Below are 25154 nucleotides of genomic sequence, written 5' to 3' on the forward strand. Positions count from 1 at the left end.
ACTAGTGTTAAGTAGCTGATATGAAACTGCACTGAACAAAGTGAAATGTTAAGTGGAAGTGCTGAGGAATGTTTAACAATGATAAGCCATGAGACAGCCGGTGCACAGATGGTAGCTGGACTTACCCGAGGTGGGGCCCACCAATCATCAGGTCGAATACCTGCGCTGGGTTCAGCAACTGTTTGAACTTCCTGAGGAACTTCACTCCCTGGTTATCACCACTTTTGGAATTCACCAGAACCAGGAGGGGACTGCTGCAGGATGAGGAGCAAGTGGCCTTCCAGAACCCTGAACAAAGACAAGGACAGAACACAAGGCTCAGCAATGTTACTCCAACTGAGAGATTAAAGAAAGGACACTGTATGCACAACGGCAATAAGATAGGCGGATCGGGAAATTCCCAGGTACATCACCAGAGGGGAAAAGTAGAGAAACCCAATCTTAATTGGAAATGAATCTGCTTTCATTTTCAGATATCCACGATGAGACATTCATATTTTCTACTCTTCCTTTGCTCTGGGTAGGGTCAGACTTCCAGGGGATGGTCCCCAGGACCGGAATCTGACAGATAATGAGGATATTTGGGAGGTCATCCTCTCCACCCCATTATGTAAAGAGGGCGTTACCTGTGACAGTACCCCACAGCAGCTCCAAGCTCTGATTTCCTGGGCCTATGTGCTGAGGCGTTGCAATACGCCCCAATCCTTGGGAGGGGAGATGTCAATAAGCGCGTGGGAATTGATGACCTTGATGCTCCATCAGTTTGGGCTGAGCCAGCTTTAAGGCAGAAGCCCCTCTCAAGTACTTCCCTCCAAGGCCAGACCTCATTCCCCCACATCACCCACACTGTCCCTTCTTGAAAACAATGTAGAAGAGATTCAAAAAGATTTGGGCTTGAACAGCACTGTCAGGCTTCACTTCCTTTAGTGTCTCAGCCCTTCCAACCTCCTGACAATTCCTTATGCAGACAGCTGCCTCATTCATCCATGCAGGAACACCCATTGAATAATGAGAAGGCATTTAGCACGCTTGCCTTCATTGCTCAGACCTAGGAGAAAGGGAGGACAGCAGATGCCGGAGATCAGAGTCGAAAAGTGTGGCGCTGGAAAAGCACAGCCAGTCAGGCAGCATCCGAAGAGCAGGAGAGTCGATGTTTCGAGCATAAGACCCTAATGAAGGTGTTCCTGATGAAGGGCTTATGCCCAAAACATTGACTCTCCTGCTCTTCGGATGCTGCCTGACCTGCTGTGCTTTTCCAGCGCCACACCTTTTGACATCATTGCTCAAACGTTTGAGTATCGGAGTTGGGACGTTATGTTAAGGTTATGCTGCACATTGGTGAGGCCTCTCCTAGAGCACTGTGTCCAGTTCTGGCCACCCAGTTATAGAAAGGATATTATTAAGCTCGAGATGATTCAGAAGAGATTGACCAGGAAGTCGCCAGGAATGGAGGGTTTGAATTATAAGGAGAGGCTGGCTAGGCCAGAAATATTTTCACTGGAGCATAGAAACCTGAGGGATGTCCTTATAGAGGTTTATAAAATCATGAAGCGCATAGACAAGAGGAATGACAAGTGTCTTTTCCCTATGATGGGGATTTCAAAACTAGGGAGTGTACTTGAATTGAATTGAATTGATTGTCACGTGTACTTTTAAGGTGAGATAAGGAAGATTTAAAAAGGACACAAAGGGGCAATTTTATTACACAGAGAGTGGTTCGTGTATGGTGTGAACTTCTAGAAAAAGTGGTGGATGCGTGTACAGTTACAATTTGTAGCTCAGTTTGAGGTTGTAACATCACCACAGGAAATGACATCACCAACCCAAAGAAACCCAAACATATAAATATAAAACAGGAATTTTCAGCATTGCTTCGCGTGAGGTCCACTGAATATGTTACCTAATAAGGTAACAAAATGTCTGGAAATGAACCTTTCGGCTCAGTGAGCAAACCTAAATCCAAAACAGATACAATGTTTAAAAGACATCTGGATAAGTACATGATTAGGAAAGATATGGAGGGATATGGGCCAACTGGGACTAGTTTAGTTTGGGATTATGGTCGACATGGACTGGTTGTATCGTATGGTCTGTTTCTATGCTGTATGACTCTATTACCCTGATTTTACAGGTATCAATAAAGTAAATGCAACTCACAAGGTCTGTACATTTACTCATGGTTCTTCTCAATTCCAATCCATAAAACAAGATGAACTTTCCTTAATGACTCCTTCACAACCCACAGGGCAATATTCACACACACACGGCCACAAACTAACACACGATCCCAGAGGGGAAAATAAGTCATACTTGGGTATAGATGTACTGGCCATAACTGAGCTCTTTTTCAAGTAAGTGTCACTCAACACTTTTACTGGTTCTTCCTTCTGGGAACGATAGTCACACACACAGGGGATCATATGTATCCTTTAGGCTAAACGCAAGTTGCACTGATATTTTTGCAGGGATTATCCAATGGCAGTTATTCCTGAGCAGTGCGCAGTGACCTCTAACAATGGACCTATATTCTCAGCACTAACCCAGCCTCTGCCTGGGACTGAGTTGATTTTGATTTATTGTTGTCACACGTACCTAAGTACAATGAAAAGCTTTGTTTTGTGAGCCGTACAGGCAGATCACTGCAAGCATGGTGCTTAGACAGAGTGAAGCACACAAGGTTATGGCTGCACAGGAGGTGTGTAAGGCAAGATCAACATTAGGTTTGAAATTAGAGAGGTCCATTCAGCAGTTCAATAACAACATTCAGTCCGTTCACTGCTGTGTTAATTCAAAATGAAACCATGTACAAAAAGCTTACAGTGAACCAGGAGGTATAGGTGAGTGCTGTTCAGCCTCTCGCTAACTTCACAGCAGTGATCAGACTGACACTTCCCAAAAGTCTCGCCATTCCCTATCTTCTGTGAGATAAAGCTCCTGGACAATGTGGTATGAACTGACTTCTTCCACGACCCCCTGCATGTGCTGGGGAAACAATCCTGACTGGAATTGCTCCTTTAACATATTTAAAATAGGCAAGCAAGATCAGACATGAGTTGACTAAATGGCCGAGATGGGAGCATTATGTGTAATGCTCCAGTCATGTTTAATCTCACTATATTGTGTCATTTATATCTTCACTACGTTGAAACATGTTTCCATAGCAACCATCAGACTTGATAGCTCATTGCTGCATGGCTGAGTCAGAAGTCATTTTTAAAAACCAATTTGTGAACACTCACGGTACCAAAGTGGAGATTCCCTGCCTAACCCAGAGTGAGAAGTTGAGATTTAGAAAGCAATTTGTAATCAGAGCTGGGTGTCGCTGTGTGCTGACATAAAACAACACTTGCTCTGTGCAAAAATAAAAGGATCATAAAACAGGAAAGTTTACATCATAAAAAGAGTCTCCTTCCCAGGATACCATTTAAGAAGGGAACCTCAGCATCACAACTCCTTTCAAAGAGACAGTCTCACCATACGGATCCCTTATAACACTTAAGTCTTTAAGCAAATCCATGTGTCTCCCTCCCTCCAATCAACATGCACTTACACTGCATGTGGGTGCTTACAATTTTGCGTGATTATATCATTCTATGTTTGTCTGTGTGTATTTAAGTGCATTTCTGGGAGCACCTATGTACATATGGGCATTTGTTTGTATCATTTTGCCTGGGTCTGTGTGTGAACGTGTCTGCTGATTAGTGTTTGCGAATGCCTATGTATTTGAGCCTATCACTCTGCGTGTGTGCGTGCGCGAGTGTCTGTCTGGGTGTCTGTGTCTGTGTGCGTGTCTGTCTATCTGTCTAGAATAGAATAGAATTCCTACAGTGTGGAAACAGGCCATTTGGCCCGGCAAGCCCACGCTGACCCTCCGACGAGTCACACACCCAGACCATTCCCCTACCCTAATACTGTGCACTTACCCTTGATCAATGCACCTAACCCACTCATCCCTGAACACTATGGGCAATTTAGCACAGCCAAAACATCTAAATTGCACATCTTTGGATTGTCTGCCTGTCTGTGTGTGTGTCTGTTTGCCTGTATATGTGTCTGTGTATGTGTGTGTGCCTGTATCTGTCTGTCTGTGTGTGTCTGTCTGTCTGTGTGTTTCTGTGTGTCTGTATGTCTCTGTGCGTGTCTGTCTGTGCGTCTCTGTGTTTGTGTGTGCATGTGTGTGTGTGGGGCAGGGGGGCTCTGTGTGTAATGTCTATGTCCATGTGTATTCTGCACAAAGCTCTTCTGCTGGCATTGAACCAATTGCTGTTCCCCTCCATTGGTTTGATGGATTGAAGAGGGTGGGATGACAATACTCAGTTACTGCGGGACTTCTGCCTTTTCAGTTACTCACCGTCTGGGTCGATGCTGTTCAGGGCTGTTGGAGGAATGACAGACAGCTTGCACTGGCCCAGCGGGCATTTCCTGTCTAACTGCTCCTTGCATATATTGTGGACCTGAAAAACAGGGCACACGTGCTCAAACAAAGCTCCCCATACAGATTTCCAGTAAAAATCAGAACAGGAGAAGGCCTGGGTCACAAAGATGACAACAGCAGATTGTCACTCTCCGCACCCAGCCTCACATAAACAAAATTCCTTGCAGGCTTATGAGACTACTATCTGTGTTCACAGCGCATCAGGAAGAGGGTCTGATTATGAAAGATCTTATTTATACTTAAAGAAGATTAAAATGATCCAAAGCTTGATCTTGAGAGTGGAAATGAGTTTAAAGGAATCTGTTTTTCTCTCTATTCCATTTGAATAAATGATGTGGGGATTGATAGGAAATGTGATAGAAAGGAATAGAAGGATGTGTTGATCAGATGAGATGAAGTGACACAGGACTCTCGTGTGGAACAGAAACAGCAACAGTGGGGCTGTGTGCTGTCAAATTCCATACAACTCCATGAAGCAAGAATGGAGCATTACAGATATCACCATCTCGATTGACTTCTGAAGCCTTCAAAAAAATCACTCCATAAATAGCAGTCAATTCAAGGATGATTATAAACATGAACCACATGCTTGCTCAACATTCTAAAATGTCTTCATCAGCTGACACAAGGGACTGGTTACTAAGTGCCCCTGTTGGGTGGGTTTTCAAGTGGGAAGGGGGCATGCAGAGCAGAAGGGTGCACCTTCTTGTTTATCCCTGAACCCAGCCCCACGATACAAATAGTGGGCATGCATCAAAATTGCTAAGTCACCATCATATACACATGGATAATTAAGAGTTAACCGCATATCTGAGGAGTACCAGATGGGGACAGCATAGAAGGAACTTCACATCCACTTTACAGGGGTAGAGGAAGCTGTACTGTGTCTAACCCCATGCTGTACCTGTCCAGAAAGTGTTTGATGGGAACAGTGTTGAGGAGCTTTACTCTATGTCCCATCCTGTGCTGTCCCTGACCTGGCAGTGTTTAATAGGGGAAGTGGTGAAGAAGCTTTACCAACTGTTCACTGTTGTGCTTAATCTGACTGCATTTGCATTTGTTATACAGTTTCCAAATAGCCTACACCCCTTCCACAATAGAAGGGTGTTGAATTATGACCTTGAGTTCCATTCAATATGACTGCATTTCATGAGTTCCTTACTCAGCGGAGAGAATGTGCTGAGCCCCACACCTTCGTGGTGAGGTCAGTGAGAGGATTTCCGGAGACAAGGTGATGATTTCATTGCTAATTTACTGATTGAATTGGCTAAGCTTCTGTATGACACAATGCTTCTTGAATGCTCACTTGAGTGAATGCCAGGCCCATAGGAAATTATTTTTGGCAACTGCTATCAGATGGCTCTTCCCCAGTGTCAGCCTAACCGGGTTGTAAGGGAGGTGGGGGGTATGCGGGGCGGAAGCATCAGCTACTGCCATCTCCCTAACCGTGTCTCTTGACCCTGAAGGTGATAGTAGCAATAAGATAATCCAACATTCTGGGTATCACATGTCAGAATGCACAGTTTACCCTTGAAGGTGTACAATGTAGATTCATGAGAATTATATTAGAGCATCTATGGTTAAATTATATGGATAAATTATTTTGATTTGGCTGGCATTTCCACCAACATAGAAGAACAAGGTCATGTCCTTTTTTAAATAAAGTAATAGGTTTTGACAGATAGGAATGAGTTCCTCTAAATGGTGAGTACAGAACATGGGACAGAATTAGAAACAGGCTACTGAGGAATCTCTTTGCAGCCTCTGGTTTCATTTAAGATGCTTTCAATCGATTTACTGCCACCAATCCTTCCCCTTTTCAAAACATTAGCCTCAGTTACTGATATCAAATGGGGAAGGAAGCCCACACAGAAAACTTCAGTAACAGGGCAGCCTCACTCTTGTTGAGCAGAATAGGGTTATACTGGGTAATACCTCTTGCATCTGAGTTACACGATAGCTTCTTGTGAGAGCTCAGCCTAGAGTTAAGAGCTCTTTAAGTAAGAAGTACTCTTATTATTTAAGAGCAAGTACATATTGCTATTTCACTTTATCATATTTTTAAATCAACATGTTCAGACACTTCACGACACACCTGTGCAGGCAGGTGGGAGGAGAACTCAAGCCTTTAAGTCAGAGGGAGGAACGACCACCACTTCACTACAAGAGCATCTGCAATTTAGTTTCATGGAATATAGCCTTTACAACAACAGTTTGGTTAGCTCCTCCTACAAACAGTACTTTATATCCTGATGGGGCAGTGCCTACCTGGTGACATCAGTTAACCCCTTCATGGATTAATTGTCCGAAATGACAAAATCCGGAAGCACTTCTCACACACAGGGAAATCTGGAACTCTTCCAGAAGGCTGTGGATTCTGGGATAGATACAACTGTGATCGCTCAGATGCTTGCTGGACAAGGGTGGGGGGGGTGGGGGGGTGGGGGGGGGGGGGTGTGTGGGGGGGGGGGTGTGGGGGGGGGTGTGGGGGGGGTTGGGGGGGGTGTGGGGGGGTGGGGGGGGTGTGTGGGGGGGGTGGGGTGGGAAAGTGTTTGGTCATGGAAAGTCAAAAAACGGGATTGAGGTAAACGACAGCGATAAATGGATATGACAGCGAAGCAGACTAGTTTCTGATTAGTGAATGAGATGACACTGTGCAGACCAATTCTTTGGAAGACTTCACTTGGGATGTCAATCCAACACGACCCACACTGACTCTTGCTGGACGTGAATGTGTTCAAACTTGGACAGTCAAGGCGGAGTTCTGATTCGCATGATCAGAAACGTATCATTTATGCTGATCCCCCTCTCTGTCTAATTTCTCACGTGAAGTAGAAGAGGGATCAGTAATCCTCAGTCCAGGAGGCGAGAGAGGTCCTGGTCATGAAAGAAAGCAGGAGTGGACTACATATGCAAAACTAATGAGCCCAATTACCCCAGGGTAGCAGGTGAGATTAAATCTGCCATTGCAGCATTGGTAATCATTGCAAAGTGAGCAGAAATGTTTTCAGGTGAGGTATTGAAGGATGGGGTGGGAAGGAAATTGAGGAATTAGGATTAAGGGAATAAGGAAGTAAGGTAGAGGTAGAAAAATAATTCAGGGATTGGAATTTGCGGGGAGATGGGGAGGACAGGGAGATTGGGAACAGGGATCTGAAAATCATGAGCAGAGGGAGACTGGGAATCATGGGAGGGGGGTATGAGGAGTAGAGGGTGACCAGGAATTGTGGGAGGGGGTATCAGGAGCAGAGGGAAACTGGGAATGGGGGGAGAGGGGGGGTATGAGGAGCAGAGGGAGACTGGGAATCGGGGAAGAGGGGTTATCAGGAGCAAAAGGAGACTGGGAACTGGGGGAGAGGGGGTATGAGGAGCAGAGGAAGACTGGGAATCGGGGAGGGGGTATCAGGAACAGATGGAGACTGGGAAAAGTGGAAGACGAGGTATCATGAGCAGAGGGAGACTGGGAATTGGTGGAGAGAGGGGTATCAGGAACAGACAGAGACTGGGAATCGGGGGGGGTTTGAGGAACAGAGGGAGACTGGGAAAAGGGAGGGGGTATCAGGAGCAGAGGGAGACTGGGAATCGGGGGAGAGGGGCATCAGGAACAGAGGAAAACTGGGAATGGGGGAGGGGGTATGAGGAGCAGAGGGAGACTGGGAATGGGGAGAGAGGGGGGTATGAGGAACAGAGGGAGACTGGGAACTGGGGGAGAGGGGGGTATGAGGAGCAAAGGGAGACTGGGAATGGGGGAGAGAGGGTTTCAGGAACAGAGGGAGACTAGGAATGGGGGAGAGGGGTTATGAGGAGCAAAGGGAGAATGGAATGGGGGGGAGAGGGGGTATCAGGAGCAGAGGGAGACTAGGAAAAAGGGGAGGGGGTATCAAGAGCAGAGGGAAACTGGGAATTGGAAGAGGGGGTATCAGGAGCAGAGGGAGACTGGGAATCGGGGGGAGAGGGGGATATGAGGAACAGAGGGAGACTGGGAATCAGGGGAGAGGGAGTATCAGGAGCAGAGGGAGAATCAGCACAGGCAGTAACACTAGTCATCACTAGAACCACAGCGCTGCTCTTGTATTAGAGAGAAATGTAGAGTGACACAGAGAGCGAGAGATGGTTAGTGGTGGTTTAACATGAGGGTCATCACACCTCAAGGGTGAGGTCAAGAAGATGGGACCTTCAAGGTCACCTCAGCTGGTTCGGGAATTGAAGCCAAGCTGTTGGCGTCACTCTGTATTGCAAACTAGCCTGAGTTGGTTAGCACAGTAAACCCGTACTGAACACTTGCAGTGCCACACTTTCACTATCAGCCTGGCTCACCGAATTATTTTCCAAAAGAGAGAGTATTGCTTGACTTGTCTTTCTCATGTTGGAATCACAAAGTCAATTTTGTTTTAACTTATTTGTGGATTATGGTTGGCAAGGCCTGTATTTACAGCCTCTCTTTATACAACTGAGTTGCTTCACCACATGATTTCCGAGGACAGTCAAGGTTCAAGTGCATTGTTGGATGTAGAGTGAGACGCGGTCAGACCAGGCAAAAACGACAGTTTTCATTCCCCCTGGGGTTATGAGTGAAGCAATTGGGTCTTAGAAAAATCTTGTATTTTTGGGTCTCCATTACACCAGCCTTTTCAGTCCAGATTGAATTAATTAACCAGAATTAAATTCCCTGACTGCTGTGATGGGATTTGATCTCACATTTCCGGACCATTAGCCCAGGCTTGAGGGTGATTAGTTCAGTGACATAACCACAGTGCTACCATATTCACATAATTATAGCACTCCTACTGTTGCACAGACTGAGACCTGCTATCGCAGCACAGATTATGTATTCAACCCAGTCAGAGTTACAATTAAACCATTTCTTTTCTGAGTCACATAGCAGCTGTCCCATTTCAAATCAATGCTCCCAATTTGCTGACTCACTTTTCACAGAAACAAGTGAGTGCATCGAGCTGATAGCTGTGCTGGCAATTTAGTGGATAATCTGTACCACACAGTGCATCACACAGGCAATATAGAGAGAGAGAGAGAGAGGGGAACATCAGGACGGGTGAATGGTGGGTCCAGAAGAGAGGCCTCTGATTAAACTCCTCTTCATACAATTGGAAGCAAAATCAAACGGAACCCATAACTGATCATTTGATTGGTCATTTCTGAGTCAAAACAGGTGGGTCGAAGTCAAACTCCAGAAACTAGAGTCCCTGCATCACCATCACCACCACAGTACCCAGGCCCAACACTGATCCTCCCATTAACATGATTAAAAACAGCCTGTGTGCTCCTTATCTCATTATAGTTCATGGGAGCTTGCGGCACATTACTTGACTTCATTAGGGATGCCCTGAGTGAAGATTTTCATTTTTACATGGGCAACTTTGTTCTGTTCTGACTCTAACTTACCCATCGTTATTTACTGCCCAGGGAAAAGAAATCTATCCCACTACAGGGAGTCATCCCTGGGACAAATCACACTGTGTGGTAACCCCCCCTCCCCTGGGTCAAATTCATACTGTGTGGTACCCCACTTCCCGGAGGAAAATCACACTGTGAACCCCCCTCCCCTGGGGCAAATCACACTGTGATACTCCCCCCCCCCCCCCTCCCCTGGGGCAAATCACATTGTGTGGTACACCCCCTCCCTGGGGCAAATCACACTCTCTTGTGCCCCCCTCCCCTTGGGAAAGTCACACTGTGTGGTATCCCCCTCCCTGGGGCAAATCACACTGTGTGGTACCCCCCCCTCCCCTGGGGAAAATCACACTCTCTTGTACCCCCCTCCCTTTGGGAAAGTCACACTGTGTGGTATCCCCCTCCCTGGGGCAAATCACACTGTGTGGTACCCCCCCCCTCCCCTGGGGAAAATCACACTCTCTTGTACCCCCCTCCCCTTGGGAAAGTCACACTGTGTGGTATCCCCCTCCCTGGGGCAAATCACACTGTGTGGTACCCCCCCTCCCCTGGGGAAAATCACACTCTCTTGTACCCCCCTCCCCTTGGGAAAGTCACACTGTGGTACCCCCCTCCCTGGGGAAAATCACACTGTGTGGTACCCCCCCTCCCCTGGGGAAAATCACACTGTGTGGTACCCCCCCTCCCCTGGGACAAATCTCACTGTGTGAGCCCCCTCCCCTGGGACAAATCACACTGTATGGTACCCCCCCCCCCCTCCCTGGGGTAAATCACACTGTGTGGTACCCCCCCTCCCTGGGGCAAATCACACTGTGTGGTACCCCCCTCCCTGGGGCAAATCACACTGTGTGGGATTGCCCCTGCCCCTCCCTGGAAGCAACTCACAATGTTCAGGCATTCTGCCTCCACTCCAGGGCAAATCAACTGTACTTCATGATCCTTACCCAATCCCCTTCCTTTGGCCAGAACCCTCCAGCTCTAGCTCCCTGCTGACCAGCTCCCAGTCACCAATGCCCTTCTCATTGTTTACCCAATCATACGGTCGTTCTGCCCCGGTTGCTGCTGATAGGCTCATTGAGGAGAGAAGCAGTTTGGGATTGGCTGAACAACCCCTCGCAGATTCTGACCATCCCCTTGACTGGATGCCCCCATGAGGGACAATATTGGGAGAAAATTCAACCCCTGCCCAAGATTATACATTGCTATCTCCTTTTCGGTTTTAAAAGATCCTGTGTAACCGCGCCCTCCGTGATTGATTGAGCGGGTATTTTCAATATCCCGAGGAAACTCTTACAATTGCTTTGCACCACAGGCACCTCCAGTCCTGCAGTCTCCGGACACTGCCACAGGTTTTATCACAGACAGCACATCGGGCACTGACGGGCAGGTTCCCCTCCAGCCACTGGTGAGGCATGGCAACCTGCAACAGAGCAGAGCTGGAGGTGAGTTCACCATCACAATGCTGTATCTGGCACCTACATGGTCTCCAAACCCACCAATGCCTACTGTGTATACATTAATGCAATGTTAACGCATCTTAATATGCACCAACAATCAATCAAACCATCAGGCACGCCCACACCCCATTATGTTAGTGAGCAATTGTAAATAATAAGTGACAGAAATATCACCAGGCTTGTAATGGAAGCACAAGACAGGGTTTAGAAGCAATTCTAGTGGAGCCCAATGCTTCAGACTCTCCACTCCCCATGCTAGTGCCAAACTTTCAGATCTAAGTGTCCCATTGTAATTGGTGCTGGTGAAACCTCAGTCCCAGGTGCATACCGTCCTTAACATTTTCTGTTTTTGAAGTCCCATGTCACCTGGACGTTTCTACATTCTAAGCGGAGTTTGTCTCCTGATCCTTGACAGGTTCAGCCTCCAGCTGAGATATTGATCCCACCTCAGGAACAATAACTCGTTAGCTTGTATGGTCATGTCAGAGTTGGGAGGGGCAGGGCAAGTGAGCAACCATTGGGTGTTAACTCTCAGGGCATCAGTGGTCTTAGTAAGTAAATGGAACCTATCAGAGGAACTGCATGCAAATGATGTGATCTGCTTGATTTCAATGCTGTGAGAATCATCGTTTCCCTACAGTGTTGAAGCAAGCCATTCAGTCCACACTGACCCTCCAAAGAGAATCCCATCCAGACTCTTACTCTATCCCCATAACCCTGTATTTCCCACAGCTAATCCACTTAGCCTACACATCTTCAGACTGCGGGAGAGAACAAGAGCACCCGGAGGAAACCCACGCAGACAGGGGGAGAATGTGCAAACTCCACAGCCAAGGCTGGAATTGAACTCAGGTCCCTGGCGCTGTGAGATAGCTGTGCTAACTACTGAGCCACTGTGCTGCCCCCTGTGAGGATGAAGGGAAAGGGAGTAGGTACATCGATGAGCTAGTGATGAGAAAGATTGAGAAAAGAATCTTCAGAGATCAATAAACAAAGAATAGAGAGAGCAAAGATCAAGGTGAGTGAGGGATCTCCAATCATGTGGGATGCATTCATTATTATCGAGTCATTTTCGTCGAAAATTGATTTTTAATTTAGAGATAATGAATGAATTTAATAAGCAGCCCTTTTTAAACTCTATTAATAGAACTCAATGGATGTCACCATTGTACTTACCCCATCCTCATCTTCAATGATATCACTTCCTACAGAGGCCAGTGTGGTCCATTTGCAGTTGTTGATCGCTCTAACAGCACATCGTTTGTGAGCTTTAAACTTACACACTGTCAATTTAAAAGCAAAGGTTCAGTGTGTTGTCTTTAGCAGCAGACCCACCACATGCTCAGCCTAACAGCTCCCAGTTAAGAAAGCCATAGCTCAGAAACCCCACATACTCTGGGGCCATTTGATACGTCCCAGACAGGATTAAACTGATTTGTACGCAGAATTACCGATCTGTATAGTACCTCACCATTACAAGTAACCTTGATAGCCAACACTAACTCTACAACAACAACTGATCTTTATATAGTGCCTTCATATAGTGTAATGAAATGCTCCAAGCCACTTCAGAGGATCATTTTAGTACATATTTTGACCCAAAGTTGCATAAAGTGATATTAAAGGAGATGGTCACCAGTCCACAGGCTGGTCAGATTACCAACTGTGTTTGGAGTATATTATTGAAGGCATCAACATAAGACTTCCTGCCTCCAAAATAACTTCGACATTGCACCCCTATTTCACCATCTCCCAATTCCAACAACCCAACTTGACTACGATCAATATGGTCGCTGAAACTCCCAGAATCCTCTGTGCTGCAGAAACTGGTCGATCCTTGTTGCCAGAATGAACATATAGTCAGGTCATTTTGCAATCTGGGTGCATTGTGACCTTGCTATACTGCTTTAAGCCCAACCCCAGTGTCTTGCGGTCAATCACAGGAGTCCCCATGAGATAAATCTTCAATTGTAGGAGGCTCCAAGCCAATCCTACAGGCTGGACCAGACCCTGACTTGTATTGCAATAAAAAAAAAATGGTGGTACACCTAACCATGCCTTGTGATAAGATTATTGATAAAATTGCCCATCTTCATTCTGACCCCAATTCTGCCATCTCAGGTAAGGGATATAAGTTCTTCCATTCCTTTAAATGGTCATTCTGCTATCTCTCACTACCTGGGGCTCCATTCACTCCAAGCTGCTTCCTGCTGTGAATTGTTCCCTCCATCATATGATTGATACTGCTGAGGACTGAGCTGGCTGTTTTCCTGGTGAACTGTTCGGACATTCCCAGAACGTTACACTTAATACTAACACAGTGTTTGGATGAAACATCCTGGCAACATAAGGCTGTGGAGCCAAAGAAAAATAACTTCCCAGGTAATTTCAGGTGTCAATTTTTAAAATATTTACTCCCTACTGTTTTGTGATGTTGATGCAACAGTAATCAAGGCAATGAAGTCACTCAAGCTCACAGCAAGGACCCTCCTACCTTCACAAGAGAGCCCGTGAGAAGTCATTCCTGACAGGGCCTCCCGGCAGACATTGCAGAAGGTGGGGCGGGCGTGGGATGTCGCGTACCAGTTGTGCATCCCTGAGAAATGCTCCATGTTCAGCTGGCTGGCCTGAGGAAGACCCAATGACAAACGTGCTCAGTTTGAAGCTCAGAGGGAGGGCATCAAATGCAGAGGTAAGACATGTGCTTTCAAACATCCGGCCATTGTCACCACACCCTGAGCAAGAAGCACCACTTAGTGTAGTGCATAGACAGTCAGCATTTATGTAGATGTCTCTAAATAGAAATGATCATCCATCCATCCACTCTTCTTTCCACTGCCTCTCCGCTATCACGCGCTCTACTTCAACATTAATTCCAAAATGCATTTAAACTCCATCCTATTATTAACTGACTCCCACACATCTAATCAGCTCTGTCGTTCTCTGTGCACTCTGATTGTCATTGACTCTATTCCGTACATTTAAACACATTTCCAGAGTCCATGTATGTGGTGCCCCATCTTAAATGTAAACACAGACACAAAAACACCATGCAGGCAGGCAGACATACAGTTACATACCGAGGTACACATTCTCACACAGATGCACACACACACACACGTCACAGACACATGTCACAGACTCAGATTCACATGTGCACACAGGGGCACTCAGACACACCTACACTCACATACATGCACACAATCACATGCACAAACAAGAACACACACACACAAACACATGTGGAGCTGAGTATATAACCCCTCACAGGCAGCCACAGCATGGGAGAATGAACAGCAGATTGACAGTTAGGGTGCAATGTTCCAGGGACGGACCAGATGTCATTTCTGACAGAGTGTGAAAAGAACTGACACTTCTATTTCCTTACCTCATAATTCTCAAGTTTTTGGACAGACTTCAGTGCAGTAATCCAATCCTCCATCTCTTTCCTATTCTCTGCACACAGGATTAATTTTCGGAAAGGCGTAATGATCTGAAAATAAAGCTCAATTTAGAATACAGAACCCTTTTTCTGATGGAGCCTATGTTTAGCCCTGGGTGTCTCTATCTCAGTTTGAGCAGCGGTTAATTCTGAGATCTCATTATGGCCAGTGCCATCTGAAAAGGCATAAAGGGAACCAACAATGTCCAAACACAATATGCTTCCTGCATATTAACGATGTTTTCTACAATTTTCTTCCAAGCTACTTGCTGGGCCCAGAAAACCGAGGAGACTGAATGTTGTTCTGCACTATAAAACAATCCACCATCTTTATAACTGGTAAAGAGTAGGTAATGAAGCAATAATTGTAAAGGATAAAACCAGTAGTAAAACAATAAATTGTATACAAACTGCACTATCTTAGAGCATATTGGCTCAGTGGTTAGCACTGCTGCCTCACAGCGCCAAAGACCCAGGTTCAATTCCAGCCTCGGGCTACTATCTGTGTGAAGTTTGCACCGTCTGCCTGGGGCTCTGGTTTCCTCCCACAGTCAAAGACATGCAGGTCATGCAGATTGGCCATGCTAAATTGCCTGTGATGTGCAGGCTGGGTGGGCTAGCCTTGGGAAATGTGGGGTCACAGGGATAGGGTGGGGAGTTGGATCTGGGTGTGATGCTGTTTGAAGGGTTGGTGTGGACTCAAATGGCCTCTTTGAGCACTGTACAAATTTTGTGATTTAGTCTTTGACCAATATCACCAAACGTTTGCATCACATTGCTTGCTTGTTGGTGTTGTATTTCCTACACGGCAATATTCTTCAAAAGGACTTCACTGCCTCTGAAGAGCTTTGAGGCATCCTGATATCGTGGGAGGTGCCATATCAACACATGTCTTCCTTGGTTTAATTTCCAGCCAGTCAATGATTAACCCTTTGGCGGGTGGGTGAAATTAGCCACCCCTACCAGTGTCAACCAGACTGAAACCTTCTCATAATTTTTTCGTTGTTTCATTTGGGTGGATTGCTGGCTCAGGAGCTGATCGTGTGCAGAGACACAGCCTGTCCCTCATGGTAGAGTGCTTAGCAAGCCTGCTTCACGAGAAGGTACTGCCTGTAGTTGCTGACTCTAACTGGGGGTCACCATGAGTCACAGGGTGCCATCACATTGGACAATTTAATACCCACAATTATGAAAAACTTTGACTTCAACAGGTGCAGCCTTCCTATATCTTAGCACACTCTCCAGCTCACAGTATTTGCGGAACAGTTTGACCCTCACTGTAGAGTAATTGCCAGCGACATAACACAGAGAGATTTATTTTGGCCACCATGAGATAACTTCACAACTTTTAATTGGGAGAGGGTTACAGGGAGTTCAACATAATTCCAGATTCAGAGAGAGGATTCTTTTGACACTATGGGAAAGACAGTACAGTGGTCACTGCTCAACAGAGAGATCAAATCAGGAAAAAGCAACGACTTACGGTAAAACTGTTGTTAATGTTTTTAGTGCTGGTCTCAGCAACACTGGCATTAGACAGGTCAACCTCATCGAATATTAAGGACTGGAATGAGAGAAACAAAACAAATCACAATCAGAGTACAGGTTGAAACAGGAGCAGGACTTTGGGTGCAGGTGAATAAGGCAGGCTAAATCAGAATACAGGCTAAATCATAATACAGGCTAAATCAGGACATGGGTGATAATCAGAATATGGGCTACAGCCTAAACAGGAATCAGCAAATGTGCATGGGCTTGAGGTTAGGTGTGAGAGAATACTTTATATTGTACTTTGGGTAATTAGATCAGAAGTAGTGTGGGTCAGAGGACCAGCACTGAGGGAGTACCACACTGTCAGAGGACCAGCACTGAGGGAGTGCCACACTGTCAGAGGACCAGCACTGAGGGAGTGCCGCACTGTCAGAGGACCAACACTGAGGGAATGCCACACTGTCAGAGGGACAGTACTGAGGGAATGCCACACTGTCAGAGGGACAGTACTGAGGGAGTGCCACACTGTCAGAGGACCAGCACTGAGGGAGTGCCACACTGTCAGAGGACCAGCACGCAGACTGTAATCTGAATAAAGCTAAATTAGAATACAGGCTACAACTCCATTACAGGAAGGATGTGGAAGCATTGGAAAAGGTATAGAGGAGATTTACTAGGATGTTGCCTGGTCTGGAGAGAACGTCTTATGAGGAAAGGCTGAGAGACTTGGCTCTGTTCTCATTGGAGAGAAAAAGGCTTGGAGGGGATTTAATAGAGACCTACAAGATGATCAGAGGATTAGAAAGAGTGAACAGTGAGAGTCCTTTTCCTAGGATGATGACATCAACTTGTATATAAGGATGTAGCTACAAATTGAGGTGTGATAGGTTTAAGACAAATGTCAGCAGCAAGTTCTTTGCCCTGCCTGCTAATGTAGTTATCTCAGCCACATTAGAGGCTTTTAAACAATCCTTGCTTAAGCACATGGATAATGATGGGATAGTGTAGGGGGATGGGCTTAGATTAGTTCACAGGTCGGTGCAACATCGAGGGCCAAAGGGCCTATTCTGCGCTATATTATTTTATGTTCTATGTTCTATAAACAAACCAAAGCTACAATCAAAACACAAATTACAATCAGAATACAGCCTAAACAGGAATCAGCAAATGTGGATGGGCTTGAGGTTTGGTGTGAAAGAGGACTTTATATTGTACTTTGGGTAAGTAGGCAGTGGGTAGTCTCTGAACTTAAAGATTGTGGGTTGATGCCCAACTCCCAAGATTGAAACAAGTAACCCAGACTGTCACGTCACCGCTGAGGGAGTGCTACACTGTCAGAGGGTCAGCGCTGAGGGAGTGCTGCACTGTCAGAGGGTCAGTGCTGAGGGAATGCTGCACTGTTGGAGGGTCAGTGCTGAAGGAATGCCACACTGTCAGAGGGTCAGTGCTGAGGGAATGCCACACTGTCAGAGGGTCAGTACTGAGGGAACACCGCACTGTTGGAGGGTCAGTGCTGAGGGAATGCTGCACTGTCAGATGGTCAGTACTAAGGGAGTGCCACACTGTCAGTGGATCAGTGCTGAGAGAGTGCTGCACTGTCAGAGGGTCAATGCTGAGGGAGTGCTGCACTGTCAGAGGGTCAATGCTGAGGGAGTACTGCACTGCCAGAGGGTCAGTGCTGAGGGAGTGCGAGGTAAAAACAATGACTGCAGATGCTGAAAACCAAATACTAGATTAGTGGTGCTGGAAGAGCACAGCAGTTCAGGCAGCATCCAACGAGCAGCGAAATCAACGTTTCGGGCAAAAGCCCTTCATCAGGAATAAAGGCAGTGAGCCTGAAGCATGGAGAGATAAGCTAGAGGAGGATGGGGGTGGGGAGAGAGTAGCATAGAGTACAATGGGTGAGTGGGGGAGGAGATGAAGGTGATAGGTCAAGGAGGAGAGGGTGGAGTGGATAGGTGGAAAAGAAGATAGGCTGAGGGAGTGCGGCAATGTTAGAGGGTCAGTACTGTGAGAGTGCTGCACTGTCAGAGAGTCAGTATGGAGGGAGTGCTGCAGTGTCAGTGGGTCAGTGCTGAGAGAGTGCTGCACTGTTAGAGGGTCAGTACTGAGAGAGAGCTGTGCTGTCAGAGGGTCAGTACTGAGGGAGTGCTGCAGTGTCAGTGGGTCAGTGCTGAGGGAGTGCTGCACTGTTAGAGGGTCAGTACTGAGAGAGAGCTGTGCTGTCAGAGGGTCAGTACTGAGGGAGTACTGCAGTGTCAGTGGGTCAGTGCTGAGAGAGTGCTGCACTATCAGAGGTACTGTCTTTCAAACAAGGCATATATCCTTCCCTTTCAACTCTACATAAAACTTCTCTATTCAACAAGAGTACAGGAGAAAGATGAGGGAAGATGGAAGAAACAAAAGCTAGATTTGGAACAGAGATGTAGGTCTTGGAGAGTGTACTCCTCGACATATCGATGTAACAATTCTGGCTGATGGAGCTAGTATCAGGACTGACTCCCGGCAGGAAACATAGGAGCTAGAAAAGCAGCCACAGAATATCTTGGAATTGGATAAGCTTCATGGAAGTTCATGGAAGTATGTCTCTCTGCCTTGCCCTGTGCTGGATACAGCATGGTCTTCCTCAAGCAATCGAGCAGTGACGGCAGATCTTTCATTGTACTGCTATGTGATTCTTAGTCATCAGACAAACATACCAGACAGCTTTCCTATAATTCCTGTTTTTGATGAAGGAATCAGAGAGAATTCTTAGGGCTAAAGGAATCAAAGGTATGGGGAGAAAGCAGGACTAGAATGCTGAGTTGGATGATCAGCCCTGATCGTGATGACGGGGGATCAGGCTTGAAAGGCCAAATAGCCTATTCCTACCGCTATTTATGTCTCTGTCATAAACACACAAAACTTTTAAATACAAATGAACCCATGGATCATCTTTAATGATATGACTTTCAATTTATTGACAGAAGACAGTTTTAATTCTGTGGAGACTCCATGACAGTCTTATAAGATTGACAATTGTTTCATTCTATCACCTGGACTGTTTAAAACGGATAATTTCCTAAAAGAGGTCGTGGAAAATTAGATGCTCCTGCTCTGTTCCTGACTGACACGTCACCCAAACAGGCTGTGTTGCCTTCAGCTATCTACCTGTGAAGGAGGCTTGGCAACCTCCTGCAAACGAATGTGTATGTGAGCATAGATTGTCTGTTGTAGACCCAGGTACATGACCGAGTCTGAAATAATCTTGCTGCACAAGTGTTTGCAAAGTTCATGTTTAGGTGCTGACACTTGGACCTACTGGAATTGCCACGTGTTGAATTGTTAGGATAGTCAAGTCAAAAATTTGAGCATCAAGAACTCGAATTATCAGGAATTGCATTGGAATTTCCTGGATTGGAATTGTCAGGAATGACACTGGATTGAATTTATCCAGATTGGAATTGTCAGGATTGCTACTGGATTGGAATTGTCTGGGTTGTAATTGTCAGGAATGGCATTGGTATGGAATTATCAGGATTTGAATTGTTCAGGTTGGAATTGTCAGGAGTGGTATATGATTGGAATTGTCTGGAGTTGAATTATCAGGAATGATATTATTAGGATTGCCATTATCCTTAATGACCCAAGCAACATTCCTGCTCAGTCACCACCAGAGTACAGTATCCACCCCACTGCTGATTATGTATTGCTGCTGAGTTATGTCTGTGTTAGCAAATTCATGATACCATTCAAGATGATTAATCATTTGCAAGGTGATTTGAGATAATTATGTTGATAGTATGTAATGCTAATGCCCCCCATATTATTGTTACAGTAGGGATTGGTTAGCAGCAGTCCTAAGTGTTAGTGATTTCTTTTGTGTCTGGGTGAGATTCCTTATCAACTCATTGGAAAATGATGAGCAACACGCCTTGCTTCAGTTGACAAGTGTGAACAGTGTCAGCCCTGATCGCTTTACCTTTGAATCCTTGGCCCAGTATAGAGTTCGTCCTCTGAGCTTAAAGTATCTTTTCTTCCACCTCTGGAATGAGCTGGTCTGCTTCAGTAACAAGCCTTCATTAATGCTCTTCTGTTAAAAGAAATTGGAATAAGGTTCATGAGTGATTTTAAAAGAAAAGCTGTGATATGATATGGACTACGATAGCATTTGCAGAGCGTGTCTTTACTCTGTTGGTTAAAAATGGATTAAATGAGTCCAATCCTTTGTAATGGTGTGAATGAAGGTGGGCAGAGGGTATGTTATTTGTTGCTTGTCATTCTGTTTGCATATAAACAATATATCTCAAAAACTAGTCAACAAATTTCTACAAAAGTTAATACATAGATAGGGTAAGAGCCAAAGATAAGTTGATTAGTTTCTGCTACAGGTGCAGATCCAAATAGGCATCTCAGACTTTTCAAATAGTCCATTAGCTTGGGGAAGGGGCGAGTTGCTTTGTTTATAAGAATGCTCAGTATTGTTGAATAGGAAAAAAAAAGCAGTTCTGACATTTCAGCTGAGCAAACCTTCATCAGGACGGTTTGTCTGAGATGTTGTGTGTGTCCCACTTTCTCCGCTTTCTCCTTTTCGCACCTTAATGATCAAAGACAGGTCATCTATTGCTCCTTTCTTTGACAAAACCAGTCCTATTCCACAGGAACTGTAAAACATGGTGTTATGTTCAATCCACATCACCCCCTCCGCTTACGCACCCCCCCCCCCCCAACCTCACAGTTTTGTTTCATATCCACGCAAGTGCCATTTGCCAACACCTATGAACATGAGACATCCCCCTCATCCCAAATCACAAACAGATACAGTTGGAGGCTTCAGAAAATTCCATGCAGCAAAACTCACATACTCTCAGCATATAGCAAGGAAGTTTTGAGATGTATTAAACTGAATGTGGGATGACAAATCCATCACAATGTCCCCTTTCCATCCTCTCTCTGAATATTGGAATGGTTCTGAATGTCTTGGATCAGTTCTTAGAGAATGGAGGGAGAGAAGGAAGGAAGACCAGCTGTTGATGAGACTCTCCAACATCTTCTCCATGTTCTGGTTGGTGAGACTTATGATTCAGGATTCTGAATTCATCCTCTGAATGTCTCTCAACGTTGGTTTATCATCACTATTCATCAGTACCTATCAACACTGACAGACTCCTCGTCCACAGTGGTGTTAAACACTTGCAGGGCATGTATAGACCAATACAAAACAAAGCCCATTCACCCAATTACTATCCCATCAAACACTCCAGGGCAGGTACAGCATGGGGTTGAATACAGAAGTAAAGTTGCTTCTACACTTTCCCTATCAAACACTACCAGCACAGGTACAGTGCAGGGATATATAAAGGGTAAATTTCCTTCTTGACTGTCCCAATTAAATACAGCCAGGGATCCATATCTAGCCCTGTGCTATAGCTGTCCCAGGAGTGTATGATGGGACCCTCTAGAGGGAGGTTTACTTTCTATCTAACCCATGCTTCACCAGTCATGGGATATGACAGTGTAGTGGGTGTTTTACTGTATATCTGACCCCATGCTGTACCTGGCCTGGGAGCATTTGATGTGACAATGTAGAGGATGCTATACTGTATTTCTGTTAGATACAAATCTCCCACTAATCTTTGAAAATTGAAAGGAAAGTTCCATTGACGCCATCTCCATCAGACACTCCTGGGACACAGACAGTGCAGGGGTTAAATCCAGTGTAAAACTTGCTGTCCTCTTGTAAACTTAAAAGTACTCAGAAAGTAAAGTTCTCTTGGCACCGTTCCAATCAAACAGTTCCAGGATAGGGAAAGTCCAGGCTTAAATCCAGAACAAAGCTTGCTCCACTCTTTTAAATGAGATGTAAACAGAAAGTCAAGTTCCCTTGACACCATCCTCATCAAACACTCCTGGGACATGGTCAATACAGGGTAAACTCCACATGAAAGCTCACTCTTCCCTTTTAAACTGCAAGTAGACCTCCCTTGACATTGTTCCACTATACACTCGCAGGACAGGCACAGTACAAGGTTAGATACAGTGTAAAACTTCCTTTACACTGCCCCATGAAACACTCACAGGACAGCTACTGCACTGGATTCAATACAGAATAACACTCTCTGTACATTGTACCCATCAAACACTTGCAGGACAGGTTCAGAACAGGGTTAGATACAAAGGAAAGCTCTCTCTATTCTTAAACTGAAAGCAAAGCTCTCTCAACTCTGAAACAAAATGTAGAGCTGGCCCTACTATTTTAAACTAATTAAATCTCACTCTACTCTTTTACTATTTTTGTGAAAGTAAAATTCACCCTGCTCTTTCTAATCTGAGAGGAAGTCTCCTTCCATATTGTCCCCATCAAACACATCCAGGAAAGGGATAGCTCATTTTTACATACACTGTCAAACACCCTCAACACCCTCCTTTTCAAATATGCCCAAAGCAGGAACAACAAGATGTGAGATCCAGAGTAATTCTTCTAGAGTGATCTTAATAAGGTCAGGGTGGTGAACCTCATAGAATATGAGTTTCCTAATTGGAGTTGTTAATCTAGTCCAATCAGGGAGCCCTGACTATAAAGGTAGAAACAAGGAGTGTCAGACATGCTGTTCACTCGGAGAGCTGGCTCTGAGGGAACTGGATCAGTGTCAAGGGCTCTGGGTGTGCAAATAAAGAGTGATATTTATTCTAGCTCCTTGAAAACCGCATTAGGGTATTGGAACTGGATGAACTTCGGATCATTCGGGAGGCAGAGGGAGTAATACAGAAGATTTGCAGAGAGGTAGTCTCAGCTCGGGTACAGGGAAAAGATAGATGGGTTACGGAAAGGGAACAGGCAGACTGTGCAGGGATCCCCTATGGCCATTCCCCTCAATAATAAGTATACCATTTTGGATACTGTTGGGTGGGGAAACTACCAGGGAAAGCCATAGTGGCCAGGTCTCTGGCACTGTGCCTGGCTCTGTGGCTCAGAAGGGAAGTGGGGAGAATAGAAAAGTGCTACTGGTAGGAGACTGAATAGTTAGAGGAAGAGACTGGAGATTCTGTGGTCGCGAATGGGACTCCCAGAAGGTATGTTGCTTCCCAGGTGCCAGGGTCCAGGATGTCTCTGACTGAGTCTACAAGATTCTGAGGGGGAACAGTGAGTAGCCAGAAGTCGTGGTGCACATTGGCACCAATGACATAGCCAGGAAAATGGATGATCTAAAACATCATTTCAGGGAGTTAGATTGGAAGCTAAAAAGCAGGATGAGTAGAGTAGTAATCTCAGGATTACTACCGGTGCCACATGCTGGTGAGACGAGGAACAGGGAGCAAGTGCAGCTAAACATGTGGCTACAGGGCTTTTATGGGGAGGAGGGCTTCAGATATGTAGGTCATTGGGGTACCTTCTGGGGAAAGTGGGACTTGTACATGAAGGACGGGTTGCACTTAAACAGGAGGGGCACCAATATCCTGGGTGGGAGATTTGCTAGAGCACTTCAGGAGGGTTTAAACCCATTTGGCAAGGGGATGGGAACCAGAGCTACAGATCAGAGGAGAGAGTAGTTGTTGAATGGGCGGAAAGAGAATGCAGAGAGTCTGTAGAGAAGGATACACAGTTGATAGGGCAAAGGGATAGATTAAAGTGTGTCTGTTTCAATTCAAGGAATGTCAGGAATAAGAGTGATGAACTCAGAGTATGGATCAGTATTGGAATTATGATATAGTGGCCATAATGAAGTCATGGATTTGATAGGAATGGTTTCTGAATGTTCTAGGGTTTGGATCTTTTAAAAAGAACAGGGAGGGGTGTAAAAGAGGAGGGGGAGTAGCATTGTTAATTAGAGAGTGGATCACAGCTACAGAAAAGGATGTTGCTGAGGAGGGTTTGTCTACTGAGTCAGTATGGGTGGAAGTCAGTAACAGGAAAGGAGCAGTCACTTTATTGGGTGTTTTCTATAGAGCCCCTAATAGCAGCAGAGAGATGGAAGAACAGTTTGGACAGCAGAGCTTAGAAAGGTGCGGATGTAACAGAGTTGTTGCTATGGGTGACTTCAACTTCCCCAATATTAATTGGAACCTCCTTCATACAGATGGTCTGAATGGAGCCGATTTTTGTCAGGTGTGTCCAGGAGGGATTCCTGACTCAATATGTAGATAAGCCGACTAGGCAGGAAGCCATGTTGGATTTGGTGCTCGGCAATGAGCCAGGTCAGGTGTCAGATTTCTCAGTGGGAGAACGTTTCAGTGACAGTGACCACAACTGCCTCACCTTTACCACAGCCATGGAGAGGGATAGGAACAGACAGTATGGGAAGGTATTTAATTGGGGGAGGGGAAATGATACTGCTATTAGACAGGAGCTGTGGGGTATAAATTAGGAACAGTTGTTCTACGGGAAAGGCACAACAGAAGTGTGGAGGATGTTTAAGGGGGACTTGTTGCGAGTGTTGGATAACTTCCTCCCACAGAGACAGGCAAGGAATGGTAAGGTGAAGGAGCCTTGGGTGACAAGAGCAGAGGAGCTTCTCATCAAGAGGAAGAAGGAAGCTTACTTAAGGTTGAGGAACCAAGGATCTGGCACAGTTTTAGTGGATTACAGGGTAGCTAGGAAAGAATTCAAAAATGGACTGAGGAGAGCTAGGAGGGGACATGAGAAAGCCTTGGTGGGAAGGATTAGGGAAAAGCCAAAGGCATTGTACACTTACGTGAGGAATAAAAGAATGATCAGAGAGAGGGTAGGGCCGATCAGGGGTAGTGGAGGGAACTTGTGCCTGGAGTCTGAAGAGGTAGGGAGGCCTTAAAATGAGTTTTTTGCTTCAGTATTCACTGGACAGAGGGACCTTGTTGATAGTGAGAACACCATGGACCTGGTTAATAGGCTTGAACAGATTGATATTAAAGATGTGGATGTGCTGGAAATCCTGGGAAGCATAAAGATAGATAAATCCCA

General features: G+C 45.6%; 1 protein-coding gene across 3 annotated transcripts in view; it reads right to left on the reverse strand.

Moving 5' to 3' along the window:
• Nucleotides 1-25154, reverse strand: part of LOC140495751 (diacylglycerol kinase eta) — a 214596-nt gene that overhangs the window by 55134 nt on the left and 134308 nt on the right. For all 3 annotated transcript variants that reach the window (XM_072594818.1, XM_072594819.1, XM_072594817.1), the window contains exons 2-9: nt 20199-20309; nt 16230-16310; nt 14693-14797; nt 13799-13931; nt 12481-12587; nt 11142-11267; nt 4352-4454; nt 126-288 (exon numbers count right to left, since the gene is read on the reverse strand). In XM_072594818.1, coding sequence (XP_072450919.1) covers nt 126-288; nt 4352-4454; nt 11142-11267; nt 12481-12587; nt 13799-13931; nt 14693-14797; nt 16230-16310; nt 20199-20309 — 929 coding nt within the window. The remainder of the gene's footprint in view (nt 1-125; nt 289-4351; nt 4455-11141; nt 11268-12480; nt 12588-13798; nt 13932-14692; nt 14798-16229; nt 16311-20198; nt 20310-25154) is intronic.

Source organism: Chiloscyllium punctatum, chromosome 25 (assembly GCF_047496795.1).
Source record: "Chiloscyllium punctatum isolate Juve2018m chromosome 25, sChiPun1.3, whole genome shotgun sequence".
NCBI lineage: Eukaryota > Metazoa > Chordata > Chondrichthyes > Orectolobiformes > Hemiscylliidae > Chiloscyllium > Chiloscyllium punctatum.